General features: G+C 41.4%; 2 protein-coding genes and 1 long non-coding RNA gene across 5 annotated transcripts in view; 2 read left to right on the forward strand and 1 right to left on the reverse strand.

Moving 5' to 3' along the window:
- Positions 1–282: 282 nt before the first annotated feature.
- LOC118528112 (uncharacterized) lies at positions 283–10,576 on the reverse strand. The gene is made up of 5 exons (XR_013448108.1): positions 10,257–10,576; positions 7,254–7,427; positions 7,065–7,108; positions 6,047–6,255; positions 283–537 (listed from the first exon to the last, which is right to left on the reverse strand). It is a non-coding gene; the product is annotated as an uncharacterized LOC118528112 (long non-coding RNA).
- A 129-nt stretch (positions 10,577–10,705) lies between these two features.
- On the forward strand, positions 10,706–19,280 carry HIGD1A (HIG1 hypoxia inducible domain family member 1A). 2 transcript variants are annotated; one of them, XM_036080285.2, is made up of 5 exons: positions 10,706–10,842; positions 13,196–13,284; positions 16,462–16,576; positions 17,224–17,358; positions 18,255–19,280. In XM_036080285.2, exons 3-5 carry the CDS (start codon positions 16,480–16,482, stop codon positions 18,302–18,304), a joined length of 282 nt encoding a protein of 93 aa, XP_035936178.1. In that variant the 5' UTR covers positions 10,706–10,842; positions 13,196–13,284; positions 16,462–16,479; the 3' UTR covers positions 18,305–19,280. The 2 variants fall into 2 exon arrangements, with proteins under 2 accessions (XP_035936178.1, XP_035936180.1); XM_036080287.2 differs by lacking the exon at positions 13,196–13,284.
- Positions 19,281–22,641: 3,361 nt separating this feature from the next.
- The window catches only part of CCDC13 (coiled-coil domain containing 13), a 55,050-nt gene continuing 51,647 nt past the window's right edge, over positions 22,642–26,044 (forward strand). For both annotated transcript variants that reach the window (XM_036080260.2, XM_078072889.1), the window contains exon 1: positions 22,642–22,734. The gene's annotated coding sequence lies outside the window, so the exon portion shown is untranslated. The remainder of the gene's footprint in view (positions 22,735–26,044) is intronic.

The following is a 26,044-nucleotide window of genomic DNA, read 5'->3' on the forward strand; positions in this document are numbered from 1 at the left end:
TGCCTTCAGCTCAGGTCATGATCCCAGGGCCCTGGGATCGAGCCCCGCATCAGGCTCTCTGCTCAGCAGAGAGCCTGTTTCTCCCTCTGCCTTCCACTCTGCCTATCTGGGCTCTCTCTCTATCTCTCTGTCAAATAAATAAATAAAATCTTAAAAAAAAAAAGAAAACAATTTGGCAGTTCCTTAAAAAGTTAAAACATAAAGTTACCATATGATCCGCCTAGGCATATACCCCCCAAAATTGCAATCATATGTCCTGAGGAAAAAAAAAAAACATGTACATGAGTGTTCCCAACAACTTTATTAATAATAGCCAGAAAGAAGAAACAATCCAAATGTTCATCAATTGATGAATGGATAAACAAAAATGTGGAATATCCATGCAGTGGAATATTATTTAGCCATTAAAAAGTAATGAAACACCTATTCATGCTACAACATGTATGAACCTTGAAAACATTGTGCTAAGTGAAACCAGACACAAAAGTCCACATGTCCTATGATTCCATTTTTATGAAATGTCCAGAACAGGCAAATCTATAGAGAAAGAAAAGAGACTGGTGGTTATTGGAGGGATCTGGGGTAGGGAGGGTAACGGGGAGTGATAAAGAATGTCACCCGTATTTGGCATGATGGAATATTGTTCTGGAATCAGATAGCAGTGATGTGGTGATGGTTATACAACTTCCTTGAATATATTAAAAACCACTGAACTATAAAGTTTAAAGGGGTAAATTTTACAGTGTGTGAATTATATCTCAATGTTTTAAAACTCAAATATGTCACAAAATCAGAATCAGTGTGATATACTTCGTATAGAACAAAGTGGGACTAATCACCTTTATCTGGTTGTTTGCTGTGATAATAAGGGAGAAAAGCAGAGCACAAAATTCAATAGATTTCAGTAATGCATTCCACAAAAATTAATGGAGCTCTTGCCATCCTATGCAACCGTGCTAGCAGCTTCAGAGTGTACAAGTTAAATGGTCCTCGGCTCCTCTCTAAGGGTCTTAGAAGCTAATGGAGAAGCTTAGAAGAGGGCACAGTGTACTGACGGCCCAAGCAGCGTTGGTTGTGCTCATCTATCCAAGCATGGCTCGTCAGAGCAGGTCACCAGCTTCCAGTCCTGAGAGCCGCAGACAGGCCTCCCTGGAAAGGGAATGACTGGTGAGATGAAGTCTAACAAGGTACCCAGGAGGGAGACACTTGAATAAATTACAGAATGAAATCACACCTTGATCTCCCAGAGGAGAGAGAGCAGTTATTCACCCTTCTGTATGGGGCCCCTGGGAAGGATTGGGCCCGATTAAGCTGACTCCTGACCTAATCTTAGTGCAAGTTCTTATAGGCAAGGGGACAGGGGAGGGGGTACATTAAGAAGCAGGAAAACATGAGTCATCATGCAATAGGTTTTATCAGAGATTAAGAACATGAGGGAAAGGGGGATAACTTTTAAAAAGTACAACCTGGGTGGGAAGAGATGGTCCCACTTTAGTAAAGTGATGGAGAGTAGAGGCATAGCCTGGCCCATGTGAGGCCTGATGGAATAACGGGGCCTAGCTTGGTACTGAATGATAGGCGAGGGGACAGCATCACACACAAACAGCAGACTGAGCATGATGGCTGACTCATGTCACAGGAACAGCAGTGTGGAGGAGACACAGCCAAGACTGCAGGGATGGGAAGAGACCAAAGTCTGGGATGGTAGGTACAGCAGGAAGATTCTAGCCTTCATGAGGGTGCAGACTGGAGCAAGAACTAGTCTGTTAATTACCATTTTTATCATTACTGTGCCTCCCTGACTCTTCCACTCTATGAGTTTGTGGGGCCTTGGGAAACTGAGGTTACACAGAATACAAAGCAAAATGCTAGAAATGTCCCAAGACAATACAAAGTGCTGGGGAAAGGGAGTGTGTTTCAAAAGAGGAAGAAGTAGCAGGAGATTGGGAAAGATTTTACTCACAAAGGCAGTAGCATATGAACTTGAAAGCATGTGAAAGATTTAAAAAACTCCTTCCTGATCACAGTAATATTTAGTTTGAGAAGTATGGAAAAACACAAAGAAGAAATGAAAATCATAAATTATTCTACTACTCAGATAAAATGACCATTAACATTTGAGGGGTTTATCTTTCCTCATTTATTTATTTATATCTATATATCTATTTATATCTATATCTGCCTATAAATACCTACATCTAACTATATAGGCATATAGATATGAAAGCACATTGTGTTTGTGTATATACACACACACACACATATATATATTTTAAAGATTTTATTTATTTATTTGAGAGAGAGAGCACAGAGGGAGAGTGAGAGGGAGGAGCAGACTCCCCGCTGAGCAGAGAGCCTGACATGGGGCTCCATCCCAGGACCCTGAGATCATGACCCAAGCCGAAGGCAGAGGCTCAACTGACTGAGCCACCCAGGCGCCCACACACATATATTTTTATATTTCAAAAAACACTTGTGATTGATAAGGATTCTGACAGGGAAACAGAAGGTTAGACTCAGAATAAGAACAGGCAGAGGAAAAGAGCATTGCAAGGCAATGGAGCATTCTAGAAAGAGCATGAGCTAAACAGGAATGGGTTGAAATCCTGCCTCTGCCTCTATGGAAACTCTAGCAAGCTAATTATGCTGATCCTCAGGTTCCTCATGTGTAAAATGGGTATAGCAATATTTACGTGTTAGAGCCGCTTTCATGATCAGAGACATGAATGTGTCGAGAGCATAGCAGTGTGCCTAGAGAACGGTAGGCACAGAGCATGTGTCGGGATAGAGCAGGCTGTTTGGGCAGCTGCATGTAGCTCTGCTTGCTTCTGGTGTGAGATACTTGCAGGTAATAGGGAGGTCAGAGACAACTCACTCACTGTACCCCATGGATCACAAGGATTCCAGATCTCAGCTAACTGTAAGAACAAATCAGCCAGAAGTGGTAATAAATCTTTTAAAACTACTTAACAACCCACCCAATTTCTACAGAAATCACTGTGTAGTACACACCACCACAATCAGCTGTCTCACTGCACAGGATTTCCCTCTGAACAGCCGTATTACACTAGGCAACAGGCCAAGGTTACTAGCTCACATTTTTAATGGTTATTCGAATATTCTTCATGCTTGAAAAATTCTTCTGACCCTTATAAACCAAAGCGGCAGAAGGACTATGGCTAGTACTTGACTGCTGATTCACTGAGTGAACTTGGGTCAGACAGATAATCTTTCTCTTCTTGTGTCTCCTGAAACAGGGCAGGCAGGTTCCTGTCCCTGAGCAGAAGCATCAGCACAGGGAGAGTAACTCAGGGCCACCAATTTGGGTGAAGTGTCTGCATATCCGTTTTTCTGCAAAGCTATAAAAGTAATTGTCCATCCATCTCTGGTGAAGGAGACCATTATCCTGTCCTCACTGTGATTTGGATCATTTTAGATATCGGATACATTTATGAGCCCTTGATTCATTAAGCCATCGAGGCAAACAGATGGTGCCTTGTAATCAGGGTGAGGGCAAAATGACTTGCAGAGCCTGGAGATCAGTCAACAAAAACCTATTTGCAGTGCTATTGAAGATGGCAGTGGCTCCCAAAAGAGGCACCTCATTCTCAGAGAATTAGCAGACTATAAAAATAGCCCTAAATCATTGTTGAGAGAGAGACAGAGTGAGGGGAAGCAGAGAGGCAATCAGTATCCAAGGCAGTGGGGGAGAAGCGAGGGGGGCTGTGACAGGACGACTGTGTAAAGGGTGGGTGACCAAGAGAATTCAGAAGCCATAGGAGCCCACAGGCCGCGCCTGGCTACTGCAGCCCCAGTAGCTGAAATGCAGCCCGTGTCACTGAACTCAGGTACTCACCTCTGCAAAGAAGACAACCTTGAGTCATTCAGCCAGTACTTACTGGAGGCCTCCTATGTGCAGGACACCACTAGGCTAGCGCCGTGGGCGATACAAAGATCCCTGTAACAGAGGCTCTGCTGCCACGGTGCTGGCAACCCAACGTTCACATATAACCACAGTACTCAACATCGTATCAAGTGCCAGCAAGCAGCTAGGGAGGGAGTCCAGGGAGATCACGTTTATCCTTTCTGATGGAAAGAGCTATTTGCCTATGATAAATAGAAAGCTTTTGCTTCCAGTAATCAATTGTGTTTTCGTATAACCTAGTTCCATATCTGTGCAAAATACAGATCATAAAAATAAGGCAATCTTTTTAGTTATATAGATTATATAAGATTATAAGTTTTCTAATTTAAAAAATCAGGATATAAAACACAAAACTGAATATTTTCTATTAAAGGGCATATTTAATAACAAAATATATGGAATATAAAATTATATAAATTTTTAAGAAGGAATGATTGTGTTGTTAATCCCAAATCCGAGTGTCTTCAAAACAAAGCCAATAGGCAGGAGAGATAAAGCTAAGTTAGGGGAGGTCTGTGCCTGCCCACCCCACCTGCCCATCTCCCCTGCTCCCTCCCCCAAAGAACAAAAAAGGAATTTGAGGAGCTGCAATGAATCTAAGATCCATTTTTTAGTGACAACCTCGCAGCTTTTTGTTTGAAAATATTGTCAGTGAAAACAGTCTTGTGTTCCACCCTTAGATGATGTAAATGCATTTCCTTATTTGATCTGTTTAAGAGCTTTCCTGTATAAATAATCCTCTTAACATCACTGCATACAGGAGTCAGGCAAACCTGGGCCAGTTTGGTCAGAGCACATTACTATGACAGTAAAGGCAGAGTCTCATCTCTGCCTTAAATATTCCCCCCCAGAGCTTCATAGGGCTGGCCCGTCATTCAGTTCTCTGCTCAGATGTCACTGGCTGGATGTGGAGAAAGGAGGAAGTTGTGTCAACGAAGGATTTATCCAGGTTTCATATTTGGTTAATGGGATGGATAGCTGTTCCACAAACCAAGTCAGGGAATTTAGGAGAAAGTATAGGCTTATCAGGAGGGGAGTGTCCAGAGTAGGGGGAAGGAGAGGAGAGACATGATTAATTCATTTATGGACATGTTGTGGAATCTGTGGACTACTGAGGTAGAGACGTCCAACACACAATTAAATCTAGAGTTCTAGGGCTCAGGCAGAGAGAGGACAAGAGAGCATCAGTATATAGATGAGAATGAAAAACCATGAGGGTACGTGAGATCATCCCAAGAGGAGAAAAGAGAGTAAGAAGGAAAGTGTGAGAACAGAATCCTGGAAAACACCAACATTTAAGGGACAGAGGAAGTGAATTCAGTGATAGGAACTAAGAAAGAATGGCCAGATTGCAAGAACCAAAAGAAAGGTGTCAAGAGAAGATTCGTGGTATCAAGTATGGTAGTCAAGTCATATATGTGCGGAGAAACTGAATTATATCCACTGAATGATGTCCTTCACTATTGTAGTCTTAGTAGTGTGACAGGAATAGAAACCAGTGGGTCAAGCGAAGAGTGATGTGGAAATAATATGTATATATACTTTTTTTCTCCCAAGCCAGGGTGAGAGAAAATAGAGCAATAACTACAGAAAAGATTAAGAAGCTACGAAGGGGCTTTTTATAAGTAGAAGAATCTTGGGTATGAGAAGCCTATAACAAGAGAGAACAAGCAAAATTACAGATGAGAGAGCAAACAGTTGACAGCTGAGGTGGCAAGAAATGATGGAATCCAGTACAGGGGTGATTGGTGTTCAGTGGGAGAAAGGCGCCCAAGACCAGGAGAAATGACTGAGGTGGATGCAGGTAAGTCCAGAGGTGGGGGCAAAGGGACAGGTGAGAGAAGTTCTCAGTGCTCTCTGTGGAAATGGTTAGTAGGGGAATGAAAGGTGAGGCTGAGCAAAGATAAATAAAAGGATGACTTAGTAGCATGGTTCAGGAAACTTAGAGGTCTAGAGAAGTAATTTAAGATGCTTTGCTGGTTACTGCTTAGGAATATGGCAGCAAGAGGAAGGGGGCTAGTTTAGAGAGGGGAACTCATGAGTGTCTATTATGTTCCATGCACTGTTCTTGGTATCTTATATAGGGTTATTTAGATCACACAGTGTAACCCTATCAGGTACCTATTAATATCTCCATTTTGTTGATGAAAAGTTGAGGTTCCAACAGGCTAAGTAACTTGTTTAAGGTCATAATGTTAAGAAGCATTCAAGTCAGCATTCAAATCCATGTCTTTTGACTACATGCATGTAGCAATCCTGGGGGGACTTCCACTCCTTCCACTCCACCACATTTTTTTCCCCTTGATACTTGTTAAGAAGAATGTTCCTGCCTGGAACAACAATAACAAATAATACTAAGTGCATTAGTGGAAAAATCAATTCAAGACTAAAACGTTTAAAGTATAATATGTTTGTTCACTACAGAAAATATCACTATCTAAACACACAAATCCTACTGCCATATTGATTACTAATAGGAAAAATATTTTACATGGTTGAATGAAACCAATGATATAAAAGTAGGAGACAGTGTCAACCGAAGAGATGAAAGGCGTCTGATAGTTCCTTGCTTCTGCTCTCCTAAAGTCTGGTTGTGTGCATCTTATACTTATGATTTTTATGCAAATCCTCTGTAACCAAAAGACTTTTAAAAATGGAAACCACGCAAACACATACACACAAGTGAAACTATTAGTTGTGTTTACAGCTTAGATAAGCTGAACTGACAGGAATTCACACACAAAAACAAAACCAGAAATGTCATAATAATTAACATATATGCACTTATTATATATGCCAGGCAATGTTGCAGTTTTACATATCATTTGAGCCTCCCCAGAGTCCTATTATGTAGGTCCTATTATTGTACAAATGCAGAAACTGAGGCATAGAATGATTAAGTAACTTGCTCAGTATCACATAGCTTGTAAGCAGCAAAGCAAGCTCGAGAGTCTGTGGTCTTAAACACTATTATACTGCCTCTCATAAAATTTAAAAGGTGGTTGTGACTTTCCTCCCTCTGGAGAGTTCTGAGATTGCATTTTAGAACTATACTTCCTAAAGGGCAGAGCGATGGACTAGGTACCTCAGACTTAACGTTCTGAAATGTGTAAGTTGTGAACAAGAGAAACTGTCATACCCGAGCAGAACATGGTGGTCTGACATGATCAGCAGCTGCTCCTTCTGGGGAAAAAAAAATAGCATTTCTTACAAAACTCTTGAAAGACTTGCATAAGCAGTCCAGGGAGGGACCCAATCACTTTTTGCCACAGGAGATTCTTTTTTTGTTTGTTTGCCACAGGAGATTCTTTTGTTTGTTAGCTCCTACCTTGTGGGCTAGTTTTAAATAAAACTTTAGGGGCACTTGGGTGGCTAAGTCCGTTAAGTGTCTGCTTTCAGCTCCGGTCATGATTCCAGGGTCTTCAGGCTCCCGGCTCAGCAGGGAGTCTGCTTCTCCCTCTGCCTCCGCTGCTCCCCCTGCTTGTGCTCTCTCTCTCTCTCTCTGTCAAAATAAATAAATAAAATCTTAAAAAAAATCAATAAATAAAACTTTAAAACATGCTATTAATGTGTCTGGTAAGTTTTTATTTAAAACAAACAGCTTAAGTACTATTCCATGACTCTGCAAAGTGTAAAGGTACAAAACTGTAGAATATTATGAGTAGCGCAGCAGGGCAGTCCTCTAACATGGAATTTTATGATGGTCTGGGCCTTGACAGTTCTCCCTGGGAATTGCTTTGTAAGGATTATTGCTTTTTCAAAGCAGTAGTCCTTGTCCAGGAGGACAGAGGGATGATGCCCCTGCATGTAGCAGCCTTCCTTCCATATCCTTGAGACAAAGGATGTGGACTCAGTACAAATAATACAATGAACTATATACTGAATAGTTTTTAATTTTCTGGCTGAGTAATGCTGATATTCCCTTTCTAATCCATTCTACTTCACTACAAATTACCTCAAATGTATTCCTGTCAACATCCTGCTCCAAAACCTTCAAGGGCCACCTAATAGAATACTGTGCAAGTTAATTAGCGTTTAAAGTCCTCTCCCATGTAGCTTAAACCTACTTCCCATTATTCTGACTCTGCTTTAGTCACAATTTTTTTTTTTTTTTGCCTTTTCCCCACTCATTGTCCATGCTAGAGCTACAATCCTATAGTCTACTGCTATTCCTCTGCCCACTGTTTCCTCTTTCTGGAATAGTCTCCCAACTTATTTACATGCTAATCATTCTTCAAAGTTCACTCACCCAAGCCCCAGTCCCAAGAAGCCTTCTCTGAAACTGCGCACTCACTAGGATATCTACCTGAAGCTGCATTCAAAGCACTTACCACAAACTGTCTTTGATGTTTTTCTATACCTGTTCCTTCTACCTAAAAAGATTATAAATCATCTCAGAGAAGGGACTAAGTCTTTAACTTCCGAATCCAGTATAGTACCCAACACAATATACATGTCCAGTGATTGCTGAAGGGGACTTTTAACTCTGGTTTTAAAAATATCTGCGGATATTACCAATTTGCTCAAAAGGTTTAACATTTGGTTTAGACAAAATTCCACAAAGATCACAAAGTAGTTTTAAGAAGGATACAAGGATAAAGGTACAAGGTAATGTACCTTTAAGCTGGGCCTCAGCCTAAAAAGACATCTGAGTTTAGAATCCCATTTCTCTTATAGTAGATATGATCATGTGTAGACTGCTACTTGGAACATGAGAAGTTACAAAGGCTCTCTAAAGAGGAGAAATTAACAAAATAGGCAGATACTTCTGTGCTGTCTTCCCTTCCATAAACTACAAGTGGGTTAGTTTAATACATGAGAAACCAAATAATTTTTTAATGTCTTCTGCATCAATTATACTTCTAAGTGACAGAGTAAGGAGAATGAAATAATACATGATGTACATTTGTTACCAATTATGTCTACATTATGAAAGATGTAATGGTTTGTCAGTTGTCACTGTCCTTTTCTTGTAACACAATATGGAATAAAGGGCAGCAGAATAATTTCTATTTAAAAAAATCTACAGGAGCACGTGGGTGGCTGTCGGTGATCCACAGGGTCCTGGAATCGAGCCCCATGTCAGGCTCCCTGCTCAGTGGAGAGCCTGCTTCTCCCTCTCCCTTCCCCTGCTTGTGTGCTGTCAGATAAATAAATAAAATCTAAAAAAAAAAATAAAAATAAAAAAATCTTCTACATTATCTGATTGTTTCAGATATTTATCATTATCATTTACCAAGATTTTGGTTTCTATATACCAATCAGAAAGAGATAATTTCTCACACAAATAGGGCAGAGTCTGCCTCTTTCCATACAATTCACAGCACAGTAATTTTTTAAAGCAATAGCACGTCTAAAGCACCTTTCATGCCAAACACTGTGCTAACACTACGTGTATTTCCTCATTAACCAGCACCACTGTTATCTCCGTTTTACAAATGAAGAAAGTGAAGTTTTGAGAAGTAAAACCCTCGGTCATGACTACTACGTGTTCAGCCTGGGGCTAACACCCAAGTTTCCCTCATCCCAAATCTCATTCTCTGGAAATGAGCAAATTAGCTAACATTATTTTGATTTATAGAAATCCCCTTCAGGAATGAATATGCTCACTACTAATGTTAGCCTTTGTATTTCCAGAATCACAGGACTTATTAATGACTTGCTTTCATATTCAAGTCTCTTAGGCTCTTTTGTCATTTTAATTATCCTAAATAAGTCCCTGATCATCCCTACTTATTTTTGCAGCCCTCCAATTACTGCATCGGTTATGTCTTCTTCATTTAACATCACCGGGCTCCTACTGAGCCCAAAGACAGTGTTCTGGGAGAGATGGGCATGAACCAGAAAAAATATGTGCCTTCAAGTAGCTGAAAGCATACCATATAATCAAGGTATGGGGTTTTTAATTCATCATCCATAGCATGAATGTTTTCATCGCTTCTCGGCCTTCTGGCTAAGATCAAGTGTAGCATGAATGTTTTCTACATGTGTCTTAATTATAAGACAAAAGATTTTCAAAATCCGGAGCCCATGGCACTTAGTTCCAACCTGTGTGATACAGCGTTGGCAACATGCCTCAATTCGCGGTTCTACTAAGGGATTGTAATTTAGTCGCAGACATATTCCCTATGGCACTGTCGTTGATGCTTTGCATCAATTCGCCATACTGAATGATTATCTGTCATACCAACGAGCCTGGGGCCTCTGTCTCCGGAAGTTCACTGTCACCAGGGGCCGCTGACACTTCTTTCCTCAGAGAAGCCCCCCCCCCCCCCGTTCTGGGTGGTCTCCTCTAGCGAACCCATGCTTGCGACCAATGGCTGCCCCTCACCACAATGTAAACTCCAAGAAAGGCTCCACGAGAGGCCCGACAGCGCACGTTCGCGGCAGCACATAACCACCAGGGGAACGGAACGGAACGAGGGCTCCGTCGCCCCACCGCCGCCGGCGCCCCAGCAGGCAGGAACGTCCTCCCTCGAGTCTCCCAAGGGCCGGCTGCGGCCGAAACCCCTCATGGCCGGCCCCGCCCCACCCGCGCACGGAGCACGCAACGTTCGCGGTGCTCGCCGCCGCTGCACGAGGAGAAAGGGCCGAGAGAAATCCGAGGTTCCGCCCGGTAGGAGCCAGGGGCGCTGAAGAGCGCTCGCGCGAAGCCCTGCTCATGAACTCTCACCCATGACGAGATCCCTACGCGAGAGCCGGGGACGCGGAGCCACCCACCGCGCTCGTCGCCCCAGCCAATCCGGGACCCGCCTTACCCATCGCGCACACGCACGCACCCACCGGGACCCTCGCCTGCGGGCCGCTGGCTTCTGATTGGCTAGGGCCAGGTGTGGGCGGGACGAGAAGAAGCCGGCTGGACGACAAGTGTGGGAGAGGGCCAGAGACCAGCTGGAGCCGAAGTCCTGTCATTGTAGGTAAGTGAAGATTGAGGGAGTCATGAGAGCGGACGACACCCGACCGCGGGGCGGGAAGAAGCCGGGCAGCGCTTGGCTGGGCCGAGAGCGCCTTGGGAGTGGTGGGGTCCGCGGGGCTGGGAGGAGGGGGGAGATGCCCGGGTTGAAGGGGGCGAGGTGGAATTGGCGCGTTTCGGGCCCGACCTCGTGGTTCAGGGAAAGTTGGGGGGTCTGATGGCCTTTCGGGTGAGGGGATGAAGTAGAAGCTTGTGGAGTGAATCGTGGCCGAGAGGGAAGACTCGCGGAGGGGGCAGTAATGAGAGAGCCTTGGAGGGGGCTGGGGCCGACCTCAGGGAGCCGGTAGCGCGGATAGTACCCGGAGCCGGGAGCCTTCCGGAGAGCGGGCCCGCGCGGTGGGTGAGGAGGGAAGGGTTGGGAGGGCAAGCGCTCCGGCCTTGGAGTCCCGACAAGGTCACGGGAGGGGGGGGCGGTTCGAAAGGTTGAGGGCGTAAAACCACACGACCTTACTCTTCTCCACGACCCCGGGTTTCCTCCTACCCTGGGAAGGTAAGAAGGCCCCAGGCCCTGTATAAAGCATCTGTAACGGAATTTAAATTTCTTCAAGAAAGCTAAGCCCGCCAGTTAGGGATTAGAAAACAGCGCGGGTTTAGAATTGGGAGCAGCTGAAATGATTCGGCAGTTTCTCGCCTTTCTCTCTCTCTCTTTTTTTTTTAAATGTTTTATTTATTTATTCATGAGAGTCAGAGAGAGAGAGAGAGAGAGGCAGAGGGAGAAGCCGGCTCCCCGCCTAGCGGGGAGCCCGATGCGGGACTCGATCCCAGGACCCTGGGATCATGACCTGAGCCGAAGGCAGACGCTTAACCATCTGAGCCACCCAGGCGCCCTCGCCTTTCTCTCTTATATACGGGTGTGGGCAGCACCTAGTTCCTTCTGTCGGGTAATCCCCACCACAGGATTTATACTTCCAGAAGTACCCAGGCACTTTCGAGTTTGACCGGTTTGGATGGAAAAGTTCAGACAGATTGAAGAGGCACCAGGTCCCAGCGTGACACACAAGTTTGAGTCCTGAATACCAGGGCATCTCTTAGTTCTTGTGCCCCAGAAGCAGTTGAAGGGGGCTTCTTAAAATACAGATTCCTTGGGCCCTGCCCCAGACCCTCTGAACCAGAATCTCCAGGGTGGGGCCTTTGCAGCCATTTTAAACAAGCTGACAGGTGACTATTGGAAAATCAAAATTTGAAGTCCTTGCTGTTAGTAGTTCTGTGACCAAAATGACAGGCTGTGAAGATCCTTCAGTCTGTTACATCACCTTATGCTGGGCAGCTCATCTTCCCTGACATCTTTTCTAGGTTCCCATGCATTTGGAAAGGTCTGCAGTACTATCTTACTAAGTTTAGAGAATAATTAGTGTTTTCAGATTGGCTTTGAATATCATCTGGTCATTGGTGCCTCTTTTTCTACCTGTTCAACTTTTTGGCAGAGATCTGGGTCAATTGCTATGGACAGATGAGAAAATTTAAGGGAAATCTAGAAGTCCTGCTAGTGAAAAAGATCTGTTCAAAGCACAGTTGAAATTGGTGGATGAGTTAAGTCACTGGGGAAGAAAGTTCCATTTAATTTTAGGCATGACTTGCATATTTTTTACAATTCAAAGAAAGAAAGGCAGGCGTCTGTTAAGGAATGGATTTTAATATTTTTCAGATTAAATACATTACCAGCAAAAGATTGATGCTTTGGCAATATGTTGTCAATCAGAACCACTCTGGAATGTATCAGGAGATCTGGGTTCTAATCCTCCCCTGCCAGAGATACATTCTTGATGTTGAACAATTCATATAACCTTTTTCCATCTGTAAAATTGGGCTACTGGCAAGGATTGTCTGGGTTGTTATTCTCAAATTATATGATTCATAGTTATTGATCCTGATACATTAAAAGTTAGCCATTTTCAATTTGTGTGGCTGTAAATCATGAATACTTGGGAAACTTTCAGATGGTAATTAGGAAGAGAATTATCAAATTTTTATATGCAAGGAGTGTTATGAATATATAGTATATTAGGTATAAAAATATAATTTGAAGTATAGTATAATAAATCTGTGATGTGTTGGACTTTTTATATTCCTCTTTATTAATTTTATCTTTAAATGCGCCACAAGGTGTTCTCGATCAGAAACAGGTTATCATTAGCCACTGAAAGCAAATAATGACCACATGGTTTCCCCCACACCCTTATTCTTACCCTAAGATTTACTCTCTCAAAACCAGATCAAATGTCCTACCCGTACAAACTTCAGAGTCTCTATCATAGGTGAGGAATGGAGATGAGTGGATTTTCTTCTTTTATATACAGGAGAGAGATTGCCATCCCCTTCCTTCCTGAAGGAGGGAGAAAAAACTTCTGCTCTGTTGACCAGTTGAACAATTTACACTGCTCCAGAGGTGAGAGATTAGAGGAAAGACCACTGACTTTCTTGTTTTTAAAGATAATTCCCAAATGACTTCTTAGTTTAGGAATAATTAAGGCAAAGGAAGAAAACATGCATATATCTGCAAAAGAAGGTGCTAGTTTTATTTTTATTTTTTTTTATTTAAAATATTTTATTTATTTATTTGACAGAGAGAGAGAGAGTACAGGTAGGCCGAGAGGCAGGCAGAGGGAGAGGGAGAAGCAGGATCTCCACTGAGCAGGGAGCCCGATGTGGGGCTCGATCCCAGGACCCTGGAATCATGACCTGAGCTGAAGGCAGACGCTTAACCGACTGAGCCACCCAGGTGCCCCAAGAAGGTGCTAGTTTTAAAAAGTGGATTGTGTTATATAGTAGTTTTGTCTCTTGTGGTTGCAAGGAACTAAGACCTACTCAAGTTATCATTTCTTCTTTCATAAATAAAATATAAAAATTAAATAAGCACTTAGGTACCTACAGTTTGGCATTTTTCTTACTGACCAGTTAAACTCTACAAATGTGTTTACTTGTTATTGTTTTCACCAAATTTTCCTAAATTAACAATAATTTTAATTGTTGAAATAGATTATTTTTAAATTTATTCAACAAATATTTTGTGCTATGCTTACTGCATGCAAAGCATCATGCCAGGCAGTGGAGATATAGATACAAGCAGGACATGTATGGCCTGCTAACTTCAAGGATTCTAGCAAGAGAGACAATTGAACAGGCATTTATAAGAAAGAATTATTTTAGAGAAAGCGTATTTTAGAGACTGCATAATCAAAGCAATGATCATACTTAGAAAGTCAAAGGAGACTTCCAATGAAAGTTAATTACGAACCTGAAAAATGAGAGGAGTTAGCTAGGAAAAAGTGTCTGAAGGAGATGAAAAGGGAGGAAAAGTGTTAGGCAGAGAAATCAGCTTGTACATAGGCACTGAAGTACAGAGAACATCTTTAAGAAATTTAATGTGATTAGATTATGGGGTTCATGGCCAGAAAGGTGGAAGGAGGATCTGTGATAAACCCTCATGACTTTGAGAAGCTTAAGGTTAGTTTTGAAAGCAACAAATAAGCATATACTCACCTAAAATATAATGTTTAATATCTCCATCTAGTCCATTTATGTAGTTTCTTGAAGGCCAGTCTCAAATATTTCCCAAACCTACTTTAGCTAAAAGATACCACACTCTAAATTCAGTTCTCATTCTCTGTTATGCTCTTGAAAGTAATCATACCCTTTTCTGTCCCTTTAAAAAAAAAAGGATCTAATTTTTAACCATTAATTATTTTAGTGTTTAACTCTTCACATATATAGTGAGCATCCTGAACCTAGAGCTTGTTGAACCTTGTATATAATAAAAGCTCAGTAAGTAGGGGTTTATTCAGTTAGCAGGTAACGGAGTACAAAAGAAGAAGAGAAAGACTAGTTCGAATCTGTTTCTTCTTATTTAGCTGTGTGATGCTGCACAACTCTCTGGATTAAGGTTTTCTTTGTCAGATAACAGAATTGGATTCTTCCCAATGGGGATGGGGGCTGAGAAGGATGATTTCACTTTTCAAACTAAGCACTACGCCTCCCTCTAGAGTTGGATTTCCTTTGAGGGTGTTACCTACTACTAACACTCCTGGAATAGCAAAGTGTTGAATGAGAGTTATTATTGAAGGGAGTATGATGCATGATGCACATGAAAAACCCAGAGGTGGACGTAAGATGTTATATAGGTAGTGGGATGGGCAATTGACTTTTGAAGTTATTATAACTGACACTAATCAGACTTGTACACTTAACATACTGTGTTTGACTCCCTTTTATCTATGGATCACATTTACTGGCGGTTTAAATCAGCTCAGGGAAGAAGGAAGTATATACATATTTATTGTGACTAAGGTGAAGCTGAATTTATTTTCTCATTATGATGAAACACCTATTAAATAGCTTCCTGTGTAAAGAGAGATGACCGAAAAAGGGAGAATGGAGGTAGAGAATTTTAAGAGGGAGGTCCAGGGAATGTAAGTTCTGTAAGGGAAAGTAGAGCTGAAGCTTAGGAGATACTCAGTCATTAAGAAGACCCTGAGGGTTGTTCAGTTTTTTTGCTGCAGTGATGTTAAAAATGGTAACCCTAAGTAAAAAAAAAAAAAAAACTAAACTAAAAGGCTGTATTATGTTCAGTGGAACGTAAATTATGCTTAAAAAGAGGCATTTCTAGCAATAGTGTTTAAAATAAAAGCTTTGTCCTTTTTTTTTTAAGATTTTATTTATTTGAGCGAGAGAGATTACAGAGGGAGAGGGAGAAGCAGACTCGCTGCTGACTGAGCGGAGAGCCCAATGGTGGGGCTCAATCCCAGGACCCTGAGATCATGACCTGAGCCGAAGGCAGCCACTTAGCTGACTGAGCCACCCAGGCGCCCCAATAAAAGCTTATTCTTATAAAGAAGTAAATAATGAGCTAAGTAGAAATTTTGGTTATTCAGAACAGCTGTAATCTTTTCCCCAAAACAGCCACTATTAATGTAATAGGGGAAGCTATTCAAAGGTGAGAACTGAAGCCATGTAGCATGTTGGAGTCGATAAGTCAGTCTCAGTTGTAACCAATAAAAACTACACTCAAAAGTGTTTAGTAGGATATTCAACATGTTTTGAAGAGGCAGTAAGGAGTATTGGTTTGGTTTGAGTGAAGTCGTTAAGTTAAACTGACTAAGTGTGAAAATAGCCAGAAAATCAATGGCTACTATTTTAATTGACAAAAGTTATTTTGATTAAAAAAAAAAACTTTCACTGTTATCGGCGATGTGGTGCTAAAGAGGAATTGGTTGGGGTGCCCCAGTAGCTCAGTCGGTTAAGCTTCCGACTCTTGATCTCAGGGTTGTGAGTTCAAGCCACTTGTTGGGCTCCATGCTGAGTGTGGAGCCTATTTAAACATAAATAAAAATAAAAAGGGATTGGTTGTATGGGATAAACATCAAAACAATGGGGGGGGGAATAAATACAACTCTTCCTAAAAGTAGCTGTGGGTTAAAAATACAGTTAGTTTCTAAAATATACTTTTTAAACTTCATGGATAACATACCACGTATTTATGTGGAAACTAGGAGTATTTTAAATACATCCAGCCATTCAGTGTAGTAGTTGCTTTTAATTATAGAACCTCCTGGAAATTCTCTTTCAGGAGGATTCTTCAGCCACTATGTCAACCGGCACAGATGTTTCTCTCTCTTCATATGATGAAGATCAGGGATCTAAACTTATCCGAAAAGCTAGAGAAGCACCGTTTGTTCCCATTGGTAAGTTTGACGTTGATGTTCTAATAATCTGTCTGTTGTAAGCTTTAACTCAGTAGAAGTGTGGTCAACTCATTCATCAAGCACATTCTGAAAGCATTTGTTTTCATATATTTTGTTCATATGTTGAAATATGTAAGATTGGCTTAATACAACTCTCTCTATAAAAATTCTTCTGTGTGTCTTCAGAAGCCTTTGTTTATTGACTCTTATTTCAGTGAATGTGTTGGGGGACCCCACGACCACCCTCAGTCTCAGTGATTTGCTAGAAGGACTCACAAGACTCAAAAAAAAAAAAAGCTTACACTCACAGTTATGGTTTATTACAGTCTCTGCTATGTTACCTGATTCCCTTCAGGGAAGGAAGTAGGACTGAGAGGAGGAGTTCCCCTGGCACTCTTAAAGCACCTGCTGGCTCCACAGCCCACATTTTGAAGATGATCTTAACTTTCTGAATCTGCTGTTTGCTACCGATTATGGATTTTGGGTTTTGAGGGGGAAAATTAAAAACTCAATTTGTATGTTAGTTAATTAATGGTCTCAATGAAACATCTTTGTAAAAATAGTAGAAAGTACACTGATTGATAGTAAAGTCATCTTGGTTCCCTGACCCCATGCATATGACATACTTGTGACTATTTGTTTTACAGGAATGGCGGGGTTTGCAGCAATCGTTGCATATGGATTATATAAATTGAAGAGCAGGGGAAATACTAAAATGTCTGTTCACCTGATCCACATGCGTGTGGCAGCCCAAGGCTTTGTTGTGGGAGCAATGACTCTCGGTAGGTTCTTAGAGGAAATTTTCAAGTTTGTAATTCCCATTAATAGACTTTATAAATCAAGGTAGATACTTTTTGCTGACTTTGAAGTAGTTTGAAATGTCACTTACATCTATTTTCACATAAAAATTGGATTAGTAGTTCAAGTAGTGACAAAGTTTTACTGTCTGTGATACATCTTACCACTGTTTTAAAGAAAGAAAAAGCAATTCTGTCCATCACAGAGTTTATAATTTCACTGGAGTCTAGATATGTAAATAGGGTTGGTAGTAAGATCCATTATCTGGGAGAGACATAGGACTACTATTTTATTGAATTTTTGGAAGTGGAAAAGTTTGTTGTTTTTTTTTAGAGAGAGCCTGAGAGGGGTGGGACAGGCTGAGGGAGAGGGGGAGAGAGAATCTTAAGCAGCCTCCATGCTCAGCGCAGAGCCCAACACGGGGCTTGATCTCAGGACCCTGAGATCATGACCTGAGCTGAAATCAAGAGTCGGATGCTTAACCGACTGAGCCACCCAGGTGCCCTGGAAAAGATTTTTTTGATGTAGGTATTACACTCTTTTATTGGCTTTATAATTCGTTGACTTTACTTATTGTTACATAGCAAGAGTGACTCCTTTTAAAGTTGTAAGATAAATATTGATCTTTAAAACAAATATTTCAGTAGTCTGAACTAGTCATACTAGCCTTGAGCTGCTTGGGAACCAATATAAAAAGAATTTCAGAAATTTAAATAGTTTAAGAAGGCAAGAGTATAAGCAGCCTAGGGTCTTGTTCCTCTTGTAAATATTGCATGCTAGGAGGGTGCTACTTTTAGCTATTTTATGAACTGTTTTCAATTTTCTTAATATCGTGGAAAATATTAAATGTTTAACTAATACATTTTTTTTTTTTCTTTAGGTATGGGCTATTCCATGTATAAGGAATTCTGGGCAAAGCCTAAACCTTAGAAGAAGAGAAACTGTCTTGGTTTTGTTGGTGGTGCTTGCTTTAGCTAGGCATCTCATACTGAGTTTATATGTTTATGTTGAAAATAAATCATTTGAATGGGTCACACAATAACACAGTAATTTAAATATTGGCTTCCTTTCTTGCAGGCTTGATTTGCCTGGTAACCAAATTACTAGTGACCAGTTAACTAGCTAGGTCATTCAGCGGAGTCAAATTAGAACAAAAGAAACATGTCACTTTTAAATGTACTTGATAGTGGTAAAATATGCTCCTTCTTAAACTCTTCTGATAAAATCAGTTAAAAAGAGGACAATTTGCCAATCCTGAGTACTCCCAGTTGCTGCAGAATATCACATGCTTTTGATGTTATGTAGGAATCCCATTTAACTTTTTTCTGCCTGTTTTGCAGACTGAGTACTTCAGTTTTTAGGGCTGGTTGGCTCTTAACCCTTTCAGAACAGTGCATGGAATATAATATAATAAGCTTCCCCAAAACCGAAAATACGTGTATTTAAACCAAACCTAAAAAAGCCGATAACAGCTGCTTAGAAGTAGTATTTATTTCAGAATCATACTTGTAAACGTGAGAATAACTTAACTGTGGATCCCAGTTTAGCTTTTTTTGTAATTGCAGAGTTATATTTATGCTGCTGTTGTATTAGAATAATTTTTAAATGTTACCTTAAAATAGAAATGTGTATTTTAAATACTAATGCAAAGGTTAGATGAAAAACTTTTTAAATGTATGAAGTTTGTTTATTTTCTCTGTAAGAATCATAAATGTTAACAAATTACCTATAATTGAAGTGATTAATGATTCATCAGCAAGGTGGTTTGGTCAGACATTATACACAAACTTTGGTATACTCCAGAATGCTTTATTACACTTGTGAAATTTTCTTGTCTAACCTGAATTTACATTCCATGGTGATAACATGGTAAATGTAGTGTTAGTAAAGTCAGTGAACACATCAATTGCCTTGTATTTATTTCCGTTTGGAAAAAATCAATCATTCCTCAAAGTAACATAAGGATTAAGTTCCAAGAAGAGAGAGAATGTTTTGTACCTTTGGTAGGAACTATGGTTAAAGAATATTTATCAAATAGGAATAATAGTATCTATTGAGTATTTACTATGTGCCACACACTATTCTAAGTGCTTTTCATGTATAATGTCATTTGGATTTCCTAACAACCCTAAGAGGTAGGAACTATGATCCTTATTTAACAGAGGAGGAGGCTGAGGCATGAACAGTGTAAATATCTAACCCAGGATCACACAGCTAGAGAGGGGTGTAGGTTTGGGACTGGAACCTGGGCAGTCAAGTCGTAGATGCTAACAGGTATTAGCAGTGTTGGCCTTTGTGAAATTAATACTGGAGTGGCAGCAATTACCATATATTAATAAAATTAGGCAGGAGGTTACAGCATGGTCTTGACTCACCACTGACTTTATAACTTGGATCAAATCCAAGTTTTCTCAATCTTAGCTATAAAATGAGAAGTCGAGCTAGGTAATTTCTACAGTCCTATATAGCTTATAGGTCATTATATGAGTTTGAAAAGTGCTTTAAAAATAAAGCTATTACTAGGAACTATTTTCTCAGGTTCCAGTAGACCTGATAGGAGATCCTGGTAGGCAGTCCCAAGAATTGTTTCATGAAGGATAAGCCTTCTGTAGAACAAATTTGGGAACAATTTTCAGAAAATTGTTGTTCTAATGGATGAGTACATTATTGATTTGTTAAACTAAATTACTCATTTGAGAGAAGTTGATCTAGACCAATGCCAGAGGATAGGCCAAACAAAAGTGAAGTGTTGAAAGGGTACTGAGCATTATGTTATTAAGGGTGGGGTTGCTCATTCAAGGAAGAGAGTGGTAAATTAGCTGGATGAATAGATTGGCATCAGATAATGGAAATTCTTAAAAGTGGCTCAGGTGAATGTGATATTACATGTTATTAAGTCAGTCCTGGGTTCACAGTTCTGCCACCTACTAGTCAAGTAGCCATGGCTTCCTCATCTGTAAGATAGGGACAGTATCAGTGGCTAAGGGTCATTGGGAAGATAAAATGTAGTGGTGACTGTAAGGAGCCTGTCATAGCACCTGATGCATAAGTAAACTCAGCAAATGACCGCTACTTCCGTCGGTACTGTGGTAAGCTTGGGAAAGCAGCAGGGCCGGTGCGAGGGCCCTGTCCTCACAACTGACAGTCCAGCAGGGAAGGCCGTCATTAAGTGATTATAAAAAAGCACGTTGAATGCTAGGTATAGGTAGCAGCAGTAACATCCAGCGGGGGGACTTAATCGAGGGTTGGAGTCAGAGAAAGTATCCCTCAGGAAGCAATGTTGTACCTTAAAGAGATGGTATGTTGATTTTCACTGAGAGTTTGATTCCTTGGCTTAATGTTATATGTTACTGGGGCATTGGTGTGTGATTGCTTCCATGTCTCCTCTAGTATCTTTGAGGCCATGATGATCTTTTTCATCCAAAGCACCTGGCACTAGTGCCTGGCTCATATAAATATTCAATAAATATTTGTTTAATTGGAATAAGTAGGTTTTGTTTTTTTACATTCATGAGTCTGTCACTGGAGGTTCCCTATTTCTGATGAGCAACAGTGACATCTGGTGGTAAGAGTTGGAACTGAAATCTTCAAAGTACACTGCTTCCCCGTCAGGATAGAGGATCAGTCCCGGCAAGCCTCTTGCCTCACAGTTGAGGAAATGCTACTTGGAGAGTTTTCAGGAACTTGTAATTTAGGCTCTATCTCCATGTAAATCTAAAGCCCGTTGTAACATACTTACTAGGCCAGAACAAAGCTGAATGAATATAAAGTATTTTAAAGTTCTCCTGTGTCAAATGATAGAACTGCCAATTATTATTTATATACCTGATTCTGTTTGAAATAAAGAATTAGCTTTTAGCAAGGTAAATGTTAGAAAATTTTTTCCAAATTCAGCAGTGATAAATGATTCTAGGTTGGAGTTCAGTGTCCACTTGGTCGTCTCAGAGGAACCTGGTAAATAAATAAATAAATGTTCATATCAGCTTTATTCATAATATCCCCAAACTGGAAACAACCCAGAAGTCTTCCAGTGGGTAAGTGGTTAAATAAACTGGCATATCCATATCATGGAAAACTACCCAGCAATAAAAAGGAGCAAATTATTGATACACAACAATTTGGATGAATTTCCAGAGAATTACTCTTGAGTAAAAAAAAAAAAAAAATCAATCCCCAAAAGTTAGATATTGTATATTTATATAAAAATTTTGAAATGACAACATTTTAGAAAAGACAAATGGGTGGTTACCAGGGTTTAGGGACTGGGAGGTGGGGGAGGGATGTGGATGTGGTTATAAACTCCCAAGAGAGGGATCCTTGTGGTGAATGAAGTATTCGGTGTCCTGACTGTGGTGGTGGGTACGAAAACCTACACGTTGTAAAATTGAGCAGGACAAAATACATCACAAACATGAACACAAATTAAACATAAATAAGATAGGTGTATCAGTGTCAATATTCTGATTGATGTTGCAAAATGTGGTCTGGTGCCAAAAAAAAAAAGTGGTTTGGTGCCACATCTTCGTGAATGTCTATGGAGTGAATGCCTTATGAGGAAAAAATAAAGAAAAGCAATTATGAGATGTCTGGACATTTTCAAATTATGAAGGCCTCGATAAATATTGGGAAAGCTTCCTTGGATCTCCTTTCATAGAAATTTGCCTCCCGCTTCCATATAGCCTGAATATAGTAGTGACTTAAGTTGGGCAGTGTCTTAAAAAAACAAACATACAAGTGCTTTCCACGATGAAAATAAACCATAAATCCCCCAAGCAAAAATAAAAACAGCACTGTAATTCCACCATCCAAATATAACCATTTTCTTTTAATATTTCTACGTATTCCTCACAGTCTTGTTTCCGTTTTAAAAAAACACAACTTTATTTAGCAATTACTATTTTGCGTCCTGCTTTTTTCACTCACCGTCACAACACAATTTCCCCCCATATTTTTCAAAGACATTCTGAATGCGTCACATTTCGTGGTGGGATCATTCACTTTTCAACTCCCTTACAGGACCACTGAATGTGCATCTCTGCCCAAAAAGTTCGGCCGACGAAACTTTTAAAACATATGTTCCAGTATCGGATGACTGGGCCAACTATAAAGTCTCAAGCACACGACGCCTTTTTCCACCCAGCCCACCGCCTCTATTCCCACACCTCCTCAACCTGGGCCACAAACGCCACCGTCACTTTTCCAACTCCCGGAGCCCCGTCGGCCTCCGTAGACACGTGGTGACGTCACGCATAGAGCGCTTCTGGTTTCCCTGGTGACGGTTGCTGGGGCAGCGCGTGCAGGCGTCCGGAAGAGGAGACAGAGCTGCTCTGGCCTTAGAAGTGAGGAGCGGAGTGACCGCTGTAAGTGCCGGGAAGGGCGGAAGGTCCCAGGCTGAAGCCCGGGGAGCCCGCAGCTGCTGGGGGGGCCTGGACCTGAGTCGGAGCTCACAAGCTCGCCCGGGCGCCTTGCCCTGCCGCTGGCCCGATGCTCACTGCCGGCCTGGCGAGCGAGGTCTCTCCCCACGTCATTCTGTGAATCTCCACGTACAGCCTCCTCGCCTCTTCAAACAGACACTTAGTTTCCGTATGGTACAGGAGTTAGTGAGGTGCAGAGGGTGGGTCACCTGCCCGAAGTCACACAGTAGGTGGCATGGTCAGAACTCCGACCTAGGTCCGTCGGACCAGCACCCTCTTCTGGTTATCCGCTACAGAGCCCTGCTGCACAGTACGGAGAGGCGGAGCGGGAACTAAGGGGCTTGTTGGTAACCACTTCCCGCATATTCCCGATTCAGGGCCAGCCCCCACGGGACCTAGACCCGGACGAGCGAGTCCCCTCAGAGCGGGACTCCCACCCGGCGAACCAGACATGTGCGCCCCACCCCCACCTCAAACCCGTCCCTACGTTGATGCGGGCCTGATAGGCAGTCGGTGCACAGGGCTCCCAACTAGGAATCTCTTGGGCTTCTCTCCACCCCCAGGACCCCAATCTGTTGCTGGGAATACTCTAGGAAAACATAATAAAAAAGAGAGAGGGAGAAAGAAGAGGGAGGCTGGTGGGGGCAGAGGAGGCTCATGCCTGGAAGGGGCCTCAGCCCTTCCTCCCTGGTCTCTGTCCCCAGGCTCAACTGCCTCTGGGACCTTTGCTTTGCTACAGGAAGTAGCCTAGTGGGTGGGTGCCCCTCTCCCCATGAGTTAGCTCCAAGTCTTTCCTGAGCCGAGAGTTCCTTCCATGAAGACTTAGCCTTAACTTTTTAAAAAAAAAATTTTTTTTTTAATAGGCTTTATTTCTTAGAGCAGTTTTAGATTTACAGAAACATTGAACAGAATATACAGAGTCCCTATATACTCCTCCCTTTTCCCCATTATGAACATCTTACATTGGTGCGATACATTGTTACTACCGATAAAGCTGTATGTTGTTATTAACTTCAAAAGTCCATAGTTTACATTAGGGGTTGTGTGAATGTGTGTGTTGTACAGTTCTGTGGGTTTTGCCAAATGCAAAATGTCAAGTATCCACCATTAAAGTATCTTACAGAAGAGTTTCACTGCCCTAAAACCCCCTGTGCTCCACTGTTCATCCCTCCTCCCCTCTCCCTAAACCCTAGCAACCACTGATCTTTTTACTTCTCTATAGTTTTGCCTTTTCCAGAATGTCATATAGTTGGAATCATACAGAATGTAGCCTTTTCAGACTGGCTTCTTCACTTAGCAATATGCATTTAACTTTCCTTCATGGCTAACATTTTTTTCATGGCTTGATAGCTCATTTCTTTTCATCACTAAACAATATTCCCTTGTATAGTTGTACCAGTTTGTTTATCTTCTCACATATTGAAGGATATCTTGGTTGCTTCTCATTTTAGGTAATTATGCATAAAGCTGCTATAAATATTCGCTTGCCGGTTTTTGTGTAGACATAACTTTTCAACACATTTGGGTAAATATGATTGTTGGATCATTTGGTAAGACTATGGTTAGCTTTGCAAGGAACTGCCAGACTGTCTTCCAAAGTGGCTGTACCATTTTGCATTCCCACCAGCAATGAATAAAATCTCCTGTTGCTTCAAACCCTTGCCACCATTTGGTGTTGTCAGTAGTTTGGATTTTAGCCATTCTAGTAGGTGTGTAGTGGTATCTCATTGTTGTTTTAATTTGCAATTCCTAACGACATATAATGTTGAACATCTTTTCATATGCTTATTTGCCATCAATATATCTTCTTTGGTGAGACGTGTATTCGGATCTTTTGCTCACTTTTTAATTGGGTTGTTTTCATACTGTTAAGTTTTAAGAGTTCTTTTGTATATCTTGCATGCAGTCCTTTATCGGATATGTGTTCTGCAGTCAAAGTTTTCTTCCAGACTGGTCTTTTCATTCTCTTAACAGTGGCTTTTGAAGACAGAAGTTTTTAATCTTTTTTTAAGATTTTATTTATTTATTTGACACAGATAGAGAGACAGCGAGAGAGGGAACACAAGCAGGGGGAGTGGGGGAGGGAGAAGCAGGCTTCCTGCTGAGCAGGGAGCCCGATGCAGGGCTCGATCCCAGGACCCTGAGATCATGACCCCAGCCGAAGGCAGTCACTTAACAGACTGAGCCACCCAGGCGCCCCAGAAGTTTTTAATTTTAATGAAGTCCAACTTATCAAATTTTTCTTTCATGGATCATGCTTTTGGTATTGTATCTTTTTTTTTTTAATATTTTATTTATTTAGGGCGCCTGGGTGGCTCAGATGGTTAAGCGTCTGCCTTCGGCTCAGGTCATGATCCTAGGGTCCTGGGATCGAGTCCCGCATCGGGCTCCCTGCTAGGCGGGGAGCCTGCTTCTCCCTCTGCCTCTGCCTCTCTCTCTCTCTCTCTCTGACTTTCATGAATAAATAAATAAAAAAAAAAAAAAAAAAGATTTTATTTATTTATTTGAGAGAGAGAGAATGAGAGACAGAGAGCATGAGAGGGAGGAGGGTCAGAGGGAGAAGCAGACTCCCTGCTGAGCAGGGAGCCCGATGCGGGACTCGATCCCAGGACTCCAGGATCATGACCTGAGCCGAAGGCAGTCGCCCAACCAACTGAGCCACCCAGGCGCCCTTGGTATTGTATCTTAAAACTCATTGCCAAACCCAAAACCATCTGAATTTTTTTCCTATATTATCTTCAAGTAGTTTTATAGTTTTTCATTTTACATTTAGGTCTATGACCCATTTTGAGTTAATTTTGTGAAAGGTGTAAGGTCTGTGTCTAGATTCATTTTGTTATATGTGATGTCCAGTTGTTCCAGCACCATTTGTCAAAAAGACTATTGAATTGCCTTTGCTTCTTTTCAAAGATCAGTTGACTCTATTTGTGTGGGTCTATTTCTGGGTTCTCTCAGTTCTGTTCCATTGATCTATTTGTCTGTTCTTTCCCCAGTACCACACTGTTTTAATTTCTACAGCTTTATAGAAAATCTTAACGTTGGGTAGCATCAGTCCTCCAATTTTGTTCTTCTCCTTCAAAATTGTGTTGGCTATTCTAGGTTTTGTGCCTTTTCATATAAACTTTAGAATCAATTTGTTAGTATCCACAAAGTAACTTGCTGGGATTTTGATTGGGATTGTGTTGAAACTATAGATCAAGTTGGGAAGAATGGACATCTTTGTTTGTTTGTTTTGTTTTGTTTGGAAGAACTGACA

This window comes from Halichoerus grypus, chromosome 1, assembly GCF_964656455.1.
Source record: "Halichoerus grypus chromosome 1, mHalGry1.hap1.1, whole genome shotgun sequence".
In the NCBI taxonomy this organism is placed as follows: Eukaryota; Metazoa; Chordata; class Mammalia; order Carnivora; family Phocidae; genus Halichoerus; species Halichoerus grypus.

Coding starts and splice junctions, on each gene's coding strand:
- HIGD1A (XM_036080285.2), top strand. CDS start 16,480: ATGTCAACCGGCACAGATGTTTCTCTCTCTTCATATGATGAAGATCAG. Junction 16,577..17,223: donor AGCACCGTTTGTTCCCATTG/GTAAGTTTGACG, acceptor TTTGTTTTACAG/GAATGGCGGGGTTTGCAGCA. Junction 17,359..18,254: donor TGTGGGAGCAATGACTCTCG/GTAGGTTCTTAG, acceptor TTTTTTCTTTAG/GTATGGGCTATTCCATGTAT.